Here is a 15900-nt window from a genome sequence, read left to right as displayed (position 1 = left end):
GTATAACCAACTAACCCCAGCCCCCGACACATAAACTACTGCAGCATAAATACTGGAGGCTGAGACAGGAGCGGTCCGGAGACACTGTGGCCCCATCCGGAAGAAACCCCGGACAGGGCCAAACAGGAAGGATATAACCCCACCCACTCTGCCAAAGCACAGCCCCGCACCACTAGAGGGATATCCTCAACAACCAAATTACAATCCTGAGACAAGGCCGAGTATAGCCCACAGAGGTCTCCACCACAGCACAAACCAAGGGGGGCGCCAACCCAGACAGGAAGATCACGTCAGTAACTCAACCCCACTCAAGTGACGCACCCCTCCCAGGGACGGCATGAAAGAGCACCAGCAAGCCAGTGACTCAGCCCCTGCAACAGGGTTAGAGGCAGAGAACCCCAGTGGAGAGGGGAACCGGCCCGGCAGAGACAGCAAGGGCTGTTCGTTGCTCCAGAGCCTTTCCGTTCACCTTCACACTCCTGGGCCAGACTACACTCAATCATATGACCTACTGAAGAGATAAGTCTTCAGTAAAGACTTAAAGGTTGAGACCGAGTCTGCGTCTCTCACATGGGTAGGCAGACTGTTCCATAAAAATGGAGATCTATAGGAGAAAGCCCTGCCTCCCGCTGTTTGCTTAGAAATTCTAGGGACAATTAGGAGGCCTGCGTCTTGTGACCGTAGCGTACGTATTGGTATGTACGGCAGGACCAACTCGGAAAGATAGGTAGGAGCAAGCCCATGTAACGCTTTATAGGTTAACAGTAAAACCTTGAAATCAGCCCTTGCCTTAACAGGAAGCCAGTGTAGGGAAGCTAGCACTGGAGTAATATGATCAAATTTCTTGGTTCTAGTCAGGATTCTAGCAGCCGTATTTAGCACTAACTGAAGTTTATTTAGTGCTTTATCCGGGTAGCCGGAAAATAGAGCATTGCAGTAGTCTAACCTAGAAGTAACAAATGCATGGATTAATTTTTCTGCATCATTTTTGGACAGAAAATTTCTGATTTTTGCAATGTTACGTAGATGGAAAAAAGCTGTCCTTGAAACAGTCTTGATATGTTCGTCAAAAGAGAGATCAGGGTCAAGAGTAACGCCGAGGTCCTTCACAGTTTTATTTGAGACGACTTTACAACCATCAAGATGAATTGTCAGATTTAACAGAAGATCTCTTTGTTTCTTGGGACCTAGAACAAGCATCTCTGTTTTGGGCATTATTCAACGCTAGGGAATAATGTGCTGCCCGATAGCTCTGAGGCACATACCATACTGCTGGGGAGCATTTCCCCTGCATGAGTTTGCTGTGTGGTTTGCAGTGTGTGAGTGTCGTGCATATGTGTCCTCACCCCCCTATAGGACAAGCCACTGGAGATCATTAAGCCTGTGCCAATCACCCATCCAGCCCCACCCTCCACCTTCACCAGCCCCTCCCCCCAACCCGGCGCTGCCTACAACAAGACGGCCCGCCCCTTTGGCGGGGGCAGCAATGTGGGTGCAGTCACTTCCTCCCTAACCGCCCCAAAGGTGGCCTCCATCCCCTCTGCATCGTCTGCTTTCACCCCCGCTGCCCCCTCCTCCCAGCAGCCCCAGCCTCCCTTCCCATTAGCTAGCCGCTCCCGCTCCCCAGCCCCACCCAGCTCAGCCCCACCCCCAAGACCCGGCTCTGGCCGTTCCCCCTTCACCACCCCCTCCTCCACTCCCTCCTCTTCTTCCTCCTCCTCCCCGGCCAGAGTGACAGCCTCCTCCTCCAATCCCGGTGCTCCGCAGTCCTCTTGCTATAACACACCCATCAACCTGTACTCCAATGCCAATGCCTGTGAGGTGGCCATAGGACAGAGGCGGGGCCTGTTGGAAGCCCAGGGTGTGGTGGTCGACCAGATCAAAGAGCAGTTTAATGGGTGAGTGGCACTAACCTCAAACCCACCTTTCACCTCCTCTCCTCTCCTCTCCTCCTCCCCTCTCCTCTTCTCCTCTTCTCTTCTCTTCTCCTCTCCTCTTCTCTTAATTTCTTTCTTTCTCTTACCAAACCCCTCACCTCTTCTCCTCTCCTCTCATCTCCTCTCATCTCCTCTCCTCTCCTCTCCTCTCCTCTCCTCTCCTCTCCTCTCTCTCCTCTCTCTCCTCTCCTCTCCTCTCCTCTCCTCTCCTCTCCTCTCCTCTCCTCTCCTCTCCTCTCTTCTCTTCTCTTCTCCTCTTCTCTTACCAAACCTCTCCTCTCCTCTCCTCTCCTCTCCTCTCCTGTTACTTTCTTTATCTAACCAAACCCCTCATATTCTCCTTTTGCTTCCTTTCACTTTCCAAGAAGATCAACTGTGGGTAGGTAGGTGGTTTGTACACGAAGTTCACTTGAAGTTATAACCATGTACCACATTTACCTTTTAGCTCATAGGAACAACATGGCTATGTTAGGTATGACCACTTGGACTGGTGTAGTGCAGCAGGAAAGCTGTAATGGGAAGTGAACATGTTTCTGTCTCACATCCCATAAATCCTGTGTGTTGTTGTCAGGTCTACAGAGAGATGTGGTTCACTTCACTGTCTGTCTGGATGATGTTTGAGGCCTCAAGGAGCTGTTGTCCATTTGCAGTTAACCAACCATGTAATAACAACAGACTACCTGAGAGAGGACATACTTTGTTGTAAATCTTCCATCAGTTTCTCCTACATAGTCTACATAGCTGTTGGTAGAACAACTAGGATATGGTGCCTATACCCCAACTCTGTAAACAGCCACAATGAGTGCAGCAGCACATCTTGTCCCATTATGTTGAAGGGAACTGGAAACAGAAGAAAAAGGCAGCAGCAGCCGACAACATGTTAAACTCACTCCTGCTACCGCCCAACCTAGCCCATCCTAACCCAGCCCAGCCTAGCCCAACCTAGCCTAGCCAAGCCTAGCATAGCCTAGCCCAGCCTAGCCCAGCCCAGCCTAGCCCAGCCTAACCCAGCCCAACCAAGCCTAGCCCAGCCTAGCCCAGCCCAGCCTAACCCAGCCTAGCCCAACCCAGCCTAACCCAGCCTAACCCAGCCCAGCCCAACCCATCTTAACCCAGCCTTGCCCAACCCAGCCTAGCCCAGCCCAACCCAGCCTAGCCCAAATCCAGCCTTGCCTAACTCAGCCCAACCCAACCCAGCCTAGCTCAACCCAGCCTAGCCTAGCCCAACCCAGCCTAACCCAGCCTAGCTCAGCCTAGCCCAACTCAGCCTGCCTCCCTTTAATTGATAGTAGAGTTAATAGCTTTGCCAAACACCCAGTAGTCTGGCTCTGAGTCTATCTGACGTCTTGTTGTTGTGTCGACTCAGACGCTTGTTTTCTAATTAGCCCAGCATACTGGCAGCTCTGGGCTGGAGCAACTCTTTATTGGGGTGGTTCTCAGGCCAGAGGATAGGAAGAACACTGTGCACTAGTAACATGTGTTTTAGACTAGTCTACCAATATAGTTGACTGATACAAATGGTATTAGTTTTGTTTCGCAGCTGAATATAATAGACTTCATGCTACTTACCTCTAGGCACTTTGGTTATCATCTCAGTCTGTTCTGAATAATGTAATACCTTCTCTGAGTTATTATATGACCTTAGACCTTCCTCCCTTCTAAACCGGTTTTGGCTAGAATGGATACAGTTTATGTCAGACTTTTTGTAGCAAGTTAGACCTTATGCAGCAGGTTAGGACAATTCACGTAGCAGGTTAGGATAATTAGTTTAGGGTTAGGTAAAATGCACAAAAACATTTGACGAATGACAATTTGACATAAACGGTATCCCATCTAGCCATGACCACCTAAATCCCCTGGACTGCCCTGTCTGCTTGTACAGGTTCCAGGTATAGTAGAAGCATGTGTGTGTGTTTCTCTCTGGGTGTCTGCTCGTCCATCGTCTCAGAATGGGTCCTAAAATCATGTGGTTTTAGGACCCAGTTGAATCACTGCTCTTCTCTTTTACTGCTCCTTTACTTTGCTTCTTCCTCTACTCCTCTCTTTTCTCTTTCTGCAGGAGGTGGAAGAGGAAGAGACCAAGTTAGTATTGTAACAGTGACACACTGTCTGCTAGTTCTTTGACTGTGGGATGATGTGATTATCAGTGCTGTACTGCTGCACATGATGACTGCAGTACAGTTAGATTAGTACAATAGGCATGCTGGCGCCTCTCTGCCATAAATAACCCTCATAAACCTCACTCATATACTTACTGTCTAAAGCGTAAATCATAGTCCACAGAAGCTGAGACGCGATAGTCCAGCGTCCTATTGTGACATAGCTAAGCGGTTCTGAGACCACCATCCGCGGGGAAGCACAGCCCTCCGCTCACCTTCCCACAATTCTCAACCAACACGGCTCCGGTACGAGTCCTCTATTCATTTGAATGTGTTGACAGTTGGAGAAATTGTTTGAACTGCGCTCAGAATTCAAAAAGTATGAAAACCAACAGTCTAATATTCTAGAACACTGCTGTGCGTATGTGTTCACCTTTTGGACGATGACAGACGCTTTACACACTCATCTCACAGCACAAATCAACCTGCAAAGCCACCCTGTAAATAACACACAGCCATAAGCCATAATAAGCCTTGTGGTCCACTGAGGCCAGTTCATTCTGTTCATTCATGCTCTGTGTGTGTAATGGCGTCCCGGCCCGGTCCATGTGGGATAACTACTGTATTTACACCCAGGTTGCATTTCAAATGCCACCCTATTCACTTTATAGTGCACTACTTTTGACCAGAGCCCATAGGCTCTATAGGCACTATAAAGGGAATAGGGTGCCATTTGTGATGCATCCCCACCAGACCCACGACCAGGCTCCAGACTGCAACCCAGAGCCCTGTAGGCTGACCTGTCACCTCTCAGCAGGGCTACTGATCCCTGTCCCTGCATCTGTCCCCCTCCGTCTGCCACCGTGCCACTCTGTTTACCCAAGGCCATTCATGAATTACCAGCCAGGACCGTCACAATCTGACCCCTCTCGCCCCATTCACTTAGAATACACTCACTGACACACACAGTCGAATAGAACACAGCTCACACGCAGAACACTCAGACACACTTGACTTGCCCCCAGTGCAGAAATCCACTTGTAATGCAATAAACAGACATCTTGAGATGTGTGTCTAAACATGATTTAATTCAGGACAGGAATACAAACAATGTATCCGTTCTGGTCCTGAGCTCAGCTCAGTGGTTCCCCCTTGTGGCGAGGGATGGTAACTTTCACCTTGGTTTATAACCGTATTATACATACAATATCACTATTTAATCGTTTTCAGTCAATTCCCCAAAATCCAAAATCCATCACCAGTTTATTCAGATGATCAATAATCCATAAAGCATATTTCCCCCTACTACTAAAACCATTGTCATGCTATGATATGTTTGTGTCTGAGTTAACACCATTATGTACTGTATGTGGGCTGAATCATGTAATGTGTGTCATGTCATCTTCATAAGGGTTTCGGAGGTGGTCATTGCAGTCAGTTTGAATTGATAGTCAGCTGACAACTGCTCTGCTATTTCTAGTGTAACTGCTGTTTCTGATAGTGGGCCTCCGGGCATTCTTAAGTAAGTATAGCCTGTAACATCAAAACTCATACTTTAGATATGGTTTAGCACCGTGGAAGTACAATATTCTATCTTTCAAGTTTCTGATTCTTCTTCTTCTCTTATCATATTTTCCTTTCTTACCACCCTCTCAATGTCTGTGTGCAGAGTCCCCCCAAAGACTGCCCCTAGGAGGTACAGTAATGGGAAATGTAGCCGTGGACACTTCACTTAGTGAACGTGTGTATGTTTGTCTTGTCTGAGTATACCTGTAGTATACATTGGGAGTACGAGTATATTTGTCTGTACCAGTGTGTGAACGAGAAGAAATGTTGCTCTTGTGTTATGCTACTATATATATATATATATATATATATATATATATATATATATATATTTTTTTTTAATGTAATACATTAATCTGAATAATTACTGAATAATTAAATAATTATTAAGAGTGATTTTTATGATTGCTAAATGGTAATGATAATTGTAAATGAATGGTAATGATGATGATGATGATGATGATGATGATGATGATGATGATACTTATTCTGTGTGTGTGTGTGTGGTCTCAGGAACAGAGTTGAACCAGAGTTGATCCACGCCTCGCCCCTCAGTGAGGCCAGTAAGAAGCGTCTGATCGAGGACACAGAGGACTGGCATCCTCGCACCGGGACCTCCCAGTCCAGGTCCTTCAGAATCCTGGCTCAGATCACCGGCACAGAGAAAGGTGGGTACCCCCTGGCACCCTCCCCCTTACCCCAATACCCTGAGGCATAATGACACCCTAGTTACTGTATGTTGGGTAACCTGGCACAATGGGACTAGGAAATAGAAATCTATCCTAACTAGATCATTGTGATCTTACAGTAATATCCCTCTGAAGTGACCGTTTCGGCTTTGCTTTTTCCCCTAAGGGAAAGGTTACGTAAGTAGACTGAAGTATAGATTACAACAGTGCTGCATGTTAGTCCCTGTAGTGCACAGGGTGGGAAATGAACACCAGCCATTAGCTAAATGCTGGTAGATTTTGGGGCATTTGGGAGCATTTAAAAAAAATGGAAGAGAGAATCTCAACGCTACAGTGTTGAAAGCAGGTGGGGTACAGTGTTTTCTGTCATTTATCTTCATTATCCACCAGCCACTGCAGTTAATTTCCCACCCTGGTAGTGCAGCTCTGTCTCTGTTGTCTGGTCCCCCTGGCACAGCTCTGTCTCTGTGTTCTGGTCCCCCTGGCACAGCTCTGTCTCTGTGTTCTGGTCCCCCTGGCACAGCTCTGTCTCTGTATTCTGGTCCCCCTGGCACAGCTCTGTCTCTGTGTTCTGGTCCCCCTGGCACAGCTCTGTCTCTGTGTTCTGGTCCCCCTGGCACAGCTCTGTCACTGTGTTCTGGTCCCCCTGGTGCAGCTCTGTCTCTGTGTTCTGGTCCCCCTGGCGCAGCTCTGTCTCTGTGTTCTGGTCCCCCTGGCGCAGCTCTGTCTCTGTGTTCTGGTCCCCCTGGCGCAGCTCTGTCTCTGGGCCTCAGCATCCATCTCTCTGTCATCACCCCAGCCCTGTGTGTGTTAGACCTGCTCTGCTGATACAAACTGACAAGGAGCAATGGATTAGAAGTCATTCTCTGCTCCACACAGAGGCTGAGGTTACTTATACAATGTTTAATATGTGCAAGGCTGTTGTGTTATGCAAATGAGTGCTGGAGAGTGGTTTGTACTTGCGTGGCTACCCATCTACATCGCTCCTGCCAAATGCCACTCCCACTAACGTTTCTTCTCCACGATGAGTTTGGATTTGCTTTTCTCCCTGATCCTTTGAGAATGCAAACACATTCTGACTGTTCTGATTGATCCCAGAAACTGATGGGTTGGGCCAGAGCTGGCTTACACGAATCATGAATCACTTAATTTTTTACATCCTCACAAACGACTTCTAAGATGGCAGGTTCAGACTGATGTATGGAGCAATCAATAGAGCAGCGGGAATGAAATTCAGGATGTGTCGTCAGGCAAGGTTTGTACAGCTGCCCAGTAGAGAGGGAGAGAGGGATGTAGCTCCAACCTGGACTGAGTTCAGCTGGCAGGGCTATATCTCTGCCATGTGATACTGGGCTCAATCAACCAGCACTCACCTGGGGTAGTGCTATTTGAGGTGCACCGTTGGGCAACCTTTTTTTATATAGGTATATTTTTGTCAATATCTGCTTGATTAGAATTAGCATTTAAAAAGCAGTATAACTACTCTCTTTTTGTCTTGTCACCCCATCAGTTATTTTCTATTATAAGACTCACAAGTCTACACGCACATTTGACAATCTCTGCTTTTATGTTCATGAGTTTCTTTTCTCTTCTGTTCACAGCTCAAGCCCAGGAGAACAGCACTGGAAAGAAGTGAGTAGTTGGTGGTATGTCAGTCTGATCCGATGTGATCTGAGGGTAGTTTCCTGGTGTGTGAGGCTGATACTGTTGTTGTTACTGTTACTATGTTGGGTTGATCAGAGCTTTCTGGCACTCCATGTCTCATCCTGCATGTCACAGGAGCTTCTCATTATTGGGATTCCGTGTTTAGCCCATACTTCCTTATCCATGAGACGCTCAGTATCACGCTTAGTTTAAGGCTTCATTACAGGAAGCCACATCAGAGGAAACCCTAGTGGAAACAGCTCAGGCAGGGTTAGCTGGGCTGGGCAACCCTTTGAGCCCTTTAGAGCTGGGGGTTCTGGGGGTTCTCAGGTCTGTTTTCTGCCCCTATTCATCTTCATCTGCAGTAAATGCACCCTGCTGCTCTCCCAACCAAAGCCCCGGCCAATCAGCATGTCACGAAGAGGGATTGTGGGTAATTAAGTGGGATTGTGGGTAATCAGGGCCTGCCAGGAGGATACTTCCAATCTCTCCTTCTTAGAGAGATGTGGTTTACAGACAGCATCCTTCCAAAGACAGAGCTCTCCTATCAGGAGGTATGAAACCACTGTCCTGTTTTTCCCTCAACATTTCTTGTCTATGTCTTTTTCTTAACAATGTATTTCTTTCCTTTCTTCCTGTCTGCTCTCCTGTGTCCTCTCCTTTCTTCCTCCTTCCTTCCCTCCATCTCCCCTCCTGTCCTGTGTCTTTGGGTGTGTTAGGGTGAACAAACCGGACCCAGAGGTTGTGGGACAACAGTACAACAAGCTGAGAGATTGGCACCACAGTGTTTCAGCACGCACACTCCACGTGCAGTAGACTGTAGATAACAGCTACCTCTATCTGCCTGTGTTTTATTCATTTCAATCAGCCTGTAGTTGACTAGAAAGACAGTCTCAGATCTCACATTATAGCAATCCTGAGATTTCACATTATACCTCACCACCTGTGTCTTGTCCATACCACGTCCCTTTAAGTAGTTACAGGAATTAGTTAGTAGGTTACTGTGTGTTTGTGTACAGTGAGCCTGCTGGTGTGTTAGGGGAGTGTGAGAGTGAGTGTGTCTTTGTGTTAAATACTCTCCCTTAGTTTACCTTGCCTTAGTACATACACACAGTGGCCAGTTTATTAGCTACCCGTTCACATAAATGGTTCGCTCCTACAGACAGTGAGCCATGTGGCCATGGCTTGCTATATAAGGCAAGCAGACAGGCATTGAGGCATTCAATTACTGTTCGATTGAACGTTAGAATGGGCAAAACGAGTGACCTAAGCGACATTGAGCGTGGTATGATCGTTGGTGCCAGGCGCATTTCATGCTCGACAGTGTCTAGGGTTTACTGAGAGTAGTGCGACAAACAAAAAACATCCAGTCAGCGGCAGTTCTGTGGGCGAAAACAGCTCGTTGATGAGCGACATCGAAGGAGAATGGCAAGAATCGTGCAAGCTATCAGGCGTGCCACAAACAGGCAAATAAAGGCGCAGTACAACAGTGGTGTGCAGAACAGCATCTCAGAATGCTCAACTCGTCCGTCCTTGAAACCGATGGGCTATTGCAGCAGATGATCACACCGGGTTCCACTCCTATCAGCTAACACTGGACAATTGAGGAGTGGAAAAATATTGCCTGGTCTGACGAATCCCGGTTCCTGTTGCGTCATGCTGATGGCAGAGTCAGGATTTGGCATACACAGCATGAATCCATGGCCCCATCCTGCCGGGTGTGTATGGTACAGGCTGGTGGCGGTGGTGTACTAGTGTGGGGAATGTTTTCCTGGCACATGTTAGGTCCCTTAAACCAAATTGAGCAACGTTTTCATGCACCGAAGAATACAGGCTGTTCTGGAGGCAAAGAGGGGTCCGACCCGGTACTAGATGGGTGTACCTAATAAACGGGCCACTGAGTGTATCTTGAATACCGCATGAGAAGCAGGTTTAGATTAAATCTGCATATTATCATGGATTGTATCTGTAATATACTTTGATTTAATTTGGTTGAACGATATACATTATAAGTAGTTTAACTTATATTTTTGGTGTTTATTCTTTTGTTTCTACTTATTTTCCGACTTCACTATCCTCCAACTTCATTCTGATCATTTGTGTGTGTACCTTTGTATTTTAATCTTCATTTTGTTTAATTTTATACACTAACCATATCCGTTTTGCTTGAGGATTGTAACTGTTTATATATCAATAAAGTTTATCCTTTTCTCAGCTATTCTTTATTTCCTGTCCCCTTCTCCCTTTCCCTTGAGCTTCCTCTTCTGTTTCTTCTACTACTATGAAGTACAGTATCTAAACACTTGACTGTGCAGTAGGTGCTGAGTTGGTAGAGCATGGCGCTTGCAACGCCAGGGTTGTGGGTTCGATTCCCACTACTGTAAATCACTCTGGATTAAGAGCATCTGCTAAAAAATGCTTGGTCTATAGCAATGGATGCTTATCACCAGTAGAGAGCAGTATCATCAAGACATATTTAAAGTACAGCGTAGCTGACCAATTGTACATTCACACAACTCAATATGACATGGAGCAAATCAAGTCAGACTCAAGTCAGGTTATTTGCCTAAGGGCAAGTCTTTCTCACCTGGGATTTGAACCAGCTACCTTTTTGATACAGTGTGCCCATACTGAGCGTGCTCGGTCCATACCTTGATAGGCTGACCACAACCACTAGTACAGACCTAACCATAGTGGCTCAGGCATTATTTATAGAACCGTCAATGTCATGGAGAACAACATTGCAGATTCTGAAAGAACAACACAATTGTGTTGTTATGAGCAGCTCCACTGCATACAATATTTCAGAGAGATAGAGACCGTGCCAACTTTAATTGTGTTTCTGTTTTCTTATTGATGTGCCATCTGGACACTGGGATGTATCATGTATCCTTATTGGATATACTGGCCATGCTTTTCATCAGACACAGCTTTTTATCCAATCAGCTCTCCTCTTAATTGACCTGATTGGTTGAGTGTGTCTCTGAGCTTCCTGCTAATTGATTGTAATGGTTAGTGCCTGGGCTGGATGTGACTCAGTCATGCCTATCAAAATGAGCCCAGGGTTTTATTGTCTTCAAAACAGCTCTTCCAATGCACTTGTATTTCCAACAACTATTTTGGTATTTTTGGGGCATGGTCTGCACATTGTTTCAAATAAACATGCACTTGAACAGGAAGAGAACCACATATTTTATATTGGGGGTAGGAGTGGTGGACTCAGAGGATGCAGAATGTGGGAGTTTTACTATTGCTGAAAATAATGAAGTGAAGTCTGTATCGTTTTTAGTGGGGAGGCGTGTTGTGATGGAATGACATTCTAACAGATGAGAGGTGTTCTGAGTCCTGGATTCAACTCATACTCTACTATAACCATTGCTGAGGTTGCCATAACAAACATGGACTGGGCCTGAGGGAGAGACTGACAGGCCTCAGTTGGCACAGCCTGGTGATGTGAATAGTCCTGAATAAACAACACCAACCCTACCAGAACCTGGGAACCTTGAATATTATAAAGGAAAAACATTTCTGAAGTATGATGGAGTGTCTGAGTGTGTGTATGTGTGTATTTATGTGTGTGTGTGTGTGTGTGTGTGAAGGTTTTTTGGTTTTACTATCCTTGTGGGGACCAGAAGTATAGTAAAACAAGGAAAATTCAGACAAGTGGGGTCATTTCGCAGGTCCCCACAAGGACAAGGTTAGGTTTAGGGTTAGGATCACAATTAGGGTTAGAGTTAGAATTAGGGTTAGGGTTTTGGGTTAAGGTTAAGGTGTTAGATTAATTTGTATTTTAAGAATAATGACTAAAGGATTTCACCCCAAATACAGTATAAATGTGTGAACGGTGTTAGTTATAATGTAGTGGCAACCCACTAACAGAGGGGGGCGGGACTAAACATTCCAGGGTGAAGGGGACTGAGAAAACGGGTTGCAAAAAGCCTCCTAAAGGTGGGCGGAGCAAAGTGCCTTTGTGTGTCAAGGGGTATAAAACAGGAGTGTATGGGTTTTGGCGCCAGAGCTCTCCATGAATAAAAATACAGATCATTCTTGCTGGTTGTGGACCTTGAATCATTTATGATTAAAACCAGAGCCTTACAACCTCTGGTAATGATTCAAGCTTAGGTTGAATTAGAGATAGAAATTCTCATGACATAAGGTTAGGGTTAAGTTCAGGGTTAAGGTTAGGATTAGGTTAACGGCACAGGAGGTTGGTGCACCTTAATTGGGGAGGACGGGCTGATGGTAATGGCTGGTGTGGAATAGGTGGAATGGTATCAAATAAATCAAACACATGGTTTCCATGTGTTTGATGCAATTCCATTTACTCTGTTCCAGCCATTATTGTGAGCCATCCTCCCCTGAGCAGCCTCCACTGGTTAATGGTTAGGGTTCGGGGTTAGGGAAATCAATTGTTTGGTCCCCACAAGGATAGTAAAACAAACGTGTGTGTGTGTGTGTGTGTGCGTTCATGGGCGTTCATGTATGCATGTGTGTCCATGAACAATGACCTATAAGCAGTACTTTTCTGTTCTCCAGTAAAGTTGTTGAGGATGCCCCGCCCACTGGCCACGTCACAACGTCAGTGAAGACCATGACCAAAGTCCCAGGAGCCCCCAAGAATGGCAACAGTGTCCCCCCACCCACCTTCAAGACCCCCTCTGCCCAGGTCAAACCCTCCTGGCCAGCTGGAGGTCCAGCAGGTACTGTAACACCATGACACTAACACTATGGTATTCCTCTGACTGCCTCTCCAGAGGATTCTGTGGTTATGTTCACTCGCCTGGCTGTGTTTACACATTCTGATGATGTTTCTGTTATTGTGTGTGTCCTAATGCTAAGATAAAACTAGATCTTCGCTTGAAGCTGAGGTGTACTACAGCCTTTGTTGAACATGGACGAGTCAGAAATGCTAATATATATCTTTATTTTTCTAAGTTGAGAGCTCTGCCCTTTGCACAAACATTTATTTAGGAGAAGAAGGTTTATATATATGACTGAAATGTGAGGTCATCTAGGAGATTTATTAACCCTCGGCACTGGCTTTAAATGCCATGGCTGCATAGACTCAGACAAGCAACAGTACTCAATAACTGTTACTTCATGTACAGTGCCTTGCAAAACTATTCATCCCCCTTGGCGTTTTTCCTATTTTGTTGCATTACAACCTGTAATTTAATTGGATTTTTATTTGGATTTCATGTAATGGACATACACAAAATAGTCAAAATTGGTGAAGTGAAATGAAAAAAATAACTTGTTTCAAAAAATTCTAAAAAATAAATAACGGAAAAGTGGTGTGTGCATATGTATTCACCCCCTTTGCTATGAAGCCCCTAAATAAGATCTGGTGCAACCAATTACCTTCAGAAGTCACATAATTAGTTAAATAAAGTCCACCTGTGTGCAATCTGTGTCACATGATCTGTCACATGATCTCAGTATATATACACCTGTTCTGAAAGGCCCCAGAGTCTGCAACACCACTAAGCAAGGGGCACCACCAAGCAAGCGGCACCATGAAGACCAAGGAGCTCGCCAAACAGGTCAGGGACAAAGTTGTGGAGAAATACAGATCAGGGTTGGGTTATAAATAAATATCTGAAACTTTGAACATCCCACGGAGCACCATTAATTCCATTATTTAAAAATGGAAAGAATATGGCACCACAACAAACCTGCCAAGAGAGGGCCGCCCACCAAAACTCACGGACCAGGCAAGGATGGCATTAATCAGAGAGGCAACAAAGAGACCAAAGATAACCCTGAAGGAGCTGCAAAGCTCCACAGCGGAGATTGGAGTATCTGTCCATAGGACCACTTTAAGCCGTACACTCCACTGAGCTGGGCTTTACGGAAGAGTGGCCAGAAAAAAGCCATTGCTTAAAGAAAAAAATAAGCAAACACGTTTGGTGTTTGCGTAAAGCCATGTGGGAGACTCCCCAAACATATGGAAGAAGGTACTCTGGTCAGATGAGACAAAATTTGAGCTTTTTGGCCATCAAGGAAAACGCTATGTCTGGCGCAAACCCAACACCTCTCATCACCCCGAGAACACCATCCCCACAGTGAAGCGTGGTGGCAGCATCATGCTGTGGGGATGTTTTTCATCGGCAGGGACTGGGAAACTGGTCAGAATTGAAGGAATGATGGATGGAGCTAAATACAGGGAAATTCTTGAGGGAAACCTGTTTCAGTCTTCCAGAGATTTGAGACTGGGACGGAGGTTCAACTTCCAGCAGGACAATGACCCTAAGCATACTGCTAAAGCAACACTCGAGTGGTTTAAGGGGAAACATTTAAATGTCTTGGAATGGCCTGGTCAAAGCCCAGACCTCAATCCAATTGAGAATCTGTGGTATGACTTAAAGATTGCTGTACACCAGCGGAACCCATCCAATTTGATGGAGGTGGAGCAGTTTTGCCTTGAAGAATGGGCAAAAATCCCAGTGTCTAGATGTACCAAGCTTATAGAGACATACCCCAAGATACTTGCAGCTGTAATTGCTGCAAAAGGTGGCTCTACAAAGTATTGACTTTGAGGGGGTGAATAGTTATGCACGTTCAAGTTCTGTTTTTTTTGTGTTATTTCTTGTTTGTTTCACAATTTTTTTTTATTTTGCATCTTCAAAGTGGTAAGCATGTTGTGTAAATCAAATGATACAAACCTCCAAAAAATACATTTTAATTCCAGGTTGTAAGGCAACAAAATAGGAAAAATGCCAAGGGCGGTGAATACTTTCGCAAGCCACTGTAGCGGTTTCTCTTGACCTGCAGGGGGCAGGCTCGCGCTGTTACTGTAAACCCTGACCATTGAATCAGTGCTTTTATTAGAGCAACATACAAGCTCTATAAAACAAGCTGTATTCAGCTAATGAGCTCAAATTATAGCCTCTTTTTCCACGATTCCTGAGTGAAAATTCCTGAGTGAAAATGAGATTTTCTGCTCTTTAAACAGAGGAGATTCAAGGTCTGTGAAAACTGTAGCTTTCTCTGTAGGAGTCATTGGGAGTCATCATTACTAAGATTACTACTGCAGTATGTTCTCATACATAATATGAATATACAGTATATGGCCTTTACAGAGCTGTGTGAGGCGAGACAGGTCCTATGCTTACCTACTGCCTCCCTGGGGACCTCTTAAGTGAGAGTTGCTGAAAGGGGGTGTATGAGAGACCACAGATACCTCTCTGTTAGATAGAGTATTTATCAGATGTACGCTTACTTGACTTTGTTTTCACAAACACATACCTCATACTGACCGTGTGGAACCAGGCCAGATGCATGGTATGTTTTGTGTGATTCTACCATTCCCCCTGCTAGTGCTAAATATGTAATGTTTTTCATGGCAATTTTCATAGCAGCAGGCAGGACCACAGGCGGCTGGTGGCACCTTAATTGGGGAGAACGGGCTTGTGGTAATGACTGGAGCGGAATAGGTGGAAAGGTATCAAATACATCAAACACATGGTTTCCATGGGTTTGATGCCATTCCATTTACTCCGTTCCGGACATTATTATGAGCCTCTCTCCCCTCAGCAGCCTCCACTGGGCAGGACATGATTGGTATTAGGTTGTATACAGGTGTTGTGGTGTGTGTGTGTGTGTGTGTGTGTGTGTGTGTGTGTGTGTGTGTGTGTGTGTGTGTGTGTTACTGTTCGTGTGAGAGAGAGAGAACGAGAGAGAGAACTATACACTCTGTCAGCCATCCGTGTAAAAGCCAGGCAACATTGATGACAGCAGCGGATACATCTCCCAGATGTTTATCAGACAGAGATAACAGTGTTGTCTTAACAACTCATCTATCCAGCCTCCCTCACCTCCCTCCATTGCTCCCTCCCTCTCTGCCACCATGCCCTCCTGTCATTGTGTCATCCAAGAACATGTCCCCTAAGCCCTGGGACTGGGTTAGCCACAGCTGCCTCTAAACGGTCACTCAACAGGACATTTAAAATACCAATTTAACCA

The 15900-nt window shown here is 45.7% G+C and overlaps 1 protein-coding gene across 4 annotated transcripts in view; it reads left to right on the top strand.

Annotated features, from left to right (window-relative positions):
* The window catches only part of LOC121573839 (PDZ and LIM domain protein 5), a 130435-nt gene that overhangs the window by 110940 nt on the left and 3595 nt on the right, over positions 1-15900 (top strand). The window contains exons 5-10 of one of the 4 annotated variants that reach the window (XM_041886171.2): positions 3997-4019; positions 5517-5558; positions 5706-5732; positions 6116-6270; positions 7893-7923; positions 12472-12635. In XM_041886171.2, the coding sequence (XP_041742105.1) occupies positions 3997-4019; positions 5517-5558; positions 5706-5732; positions 6116-6270; positions 7893-7923; positions 12472-12635 (442 nt within the window). Of the gene's footprint in view, positions 1-1356; positions 1899-3996; positions 4020-5516; positions 5559-5705; positions 5733-6115; positions 6271-7892; positions 7924-12471; positions 12636-15900 lie in introns of all 4 variants that reach the window. The other 3 variants (XM_041886172.2, XM_041886169.2, XM_041886173.2) reach the window with 3 other exon arrangements.

This window comes from Coregonus clupeaformis, chromosome 9, assembly GCF_020615455.1.
Source record: "Coregonus clupeaformis isolate EN_2021a chromosome 9, ASM2061545v1, whole genome shotgun sequence".
NCBI classification, from domain to species: Eukaryota; Metazoa; Chordata; class Actinopteri; order Salmoniformes; family Salmonidae; genus Coregonus; species Coregonus clupeaformis.
The sequence above is the reverse complement of the archived record's forward strand: the minus strand, read 5'-3'. Positions and strand labels throughout refer to the sequence as shown.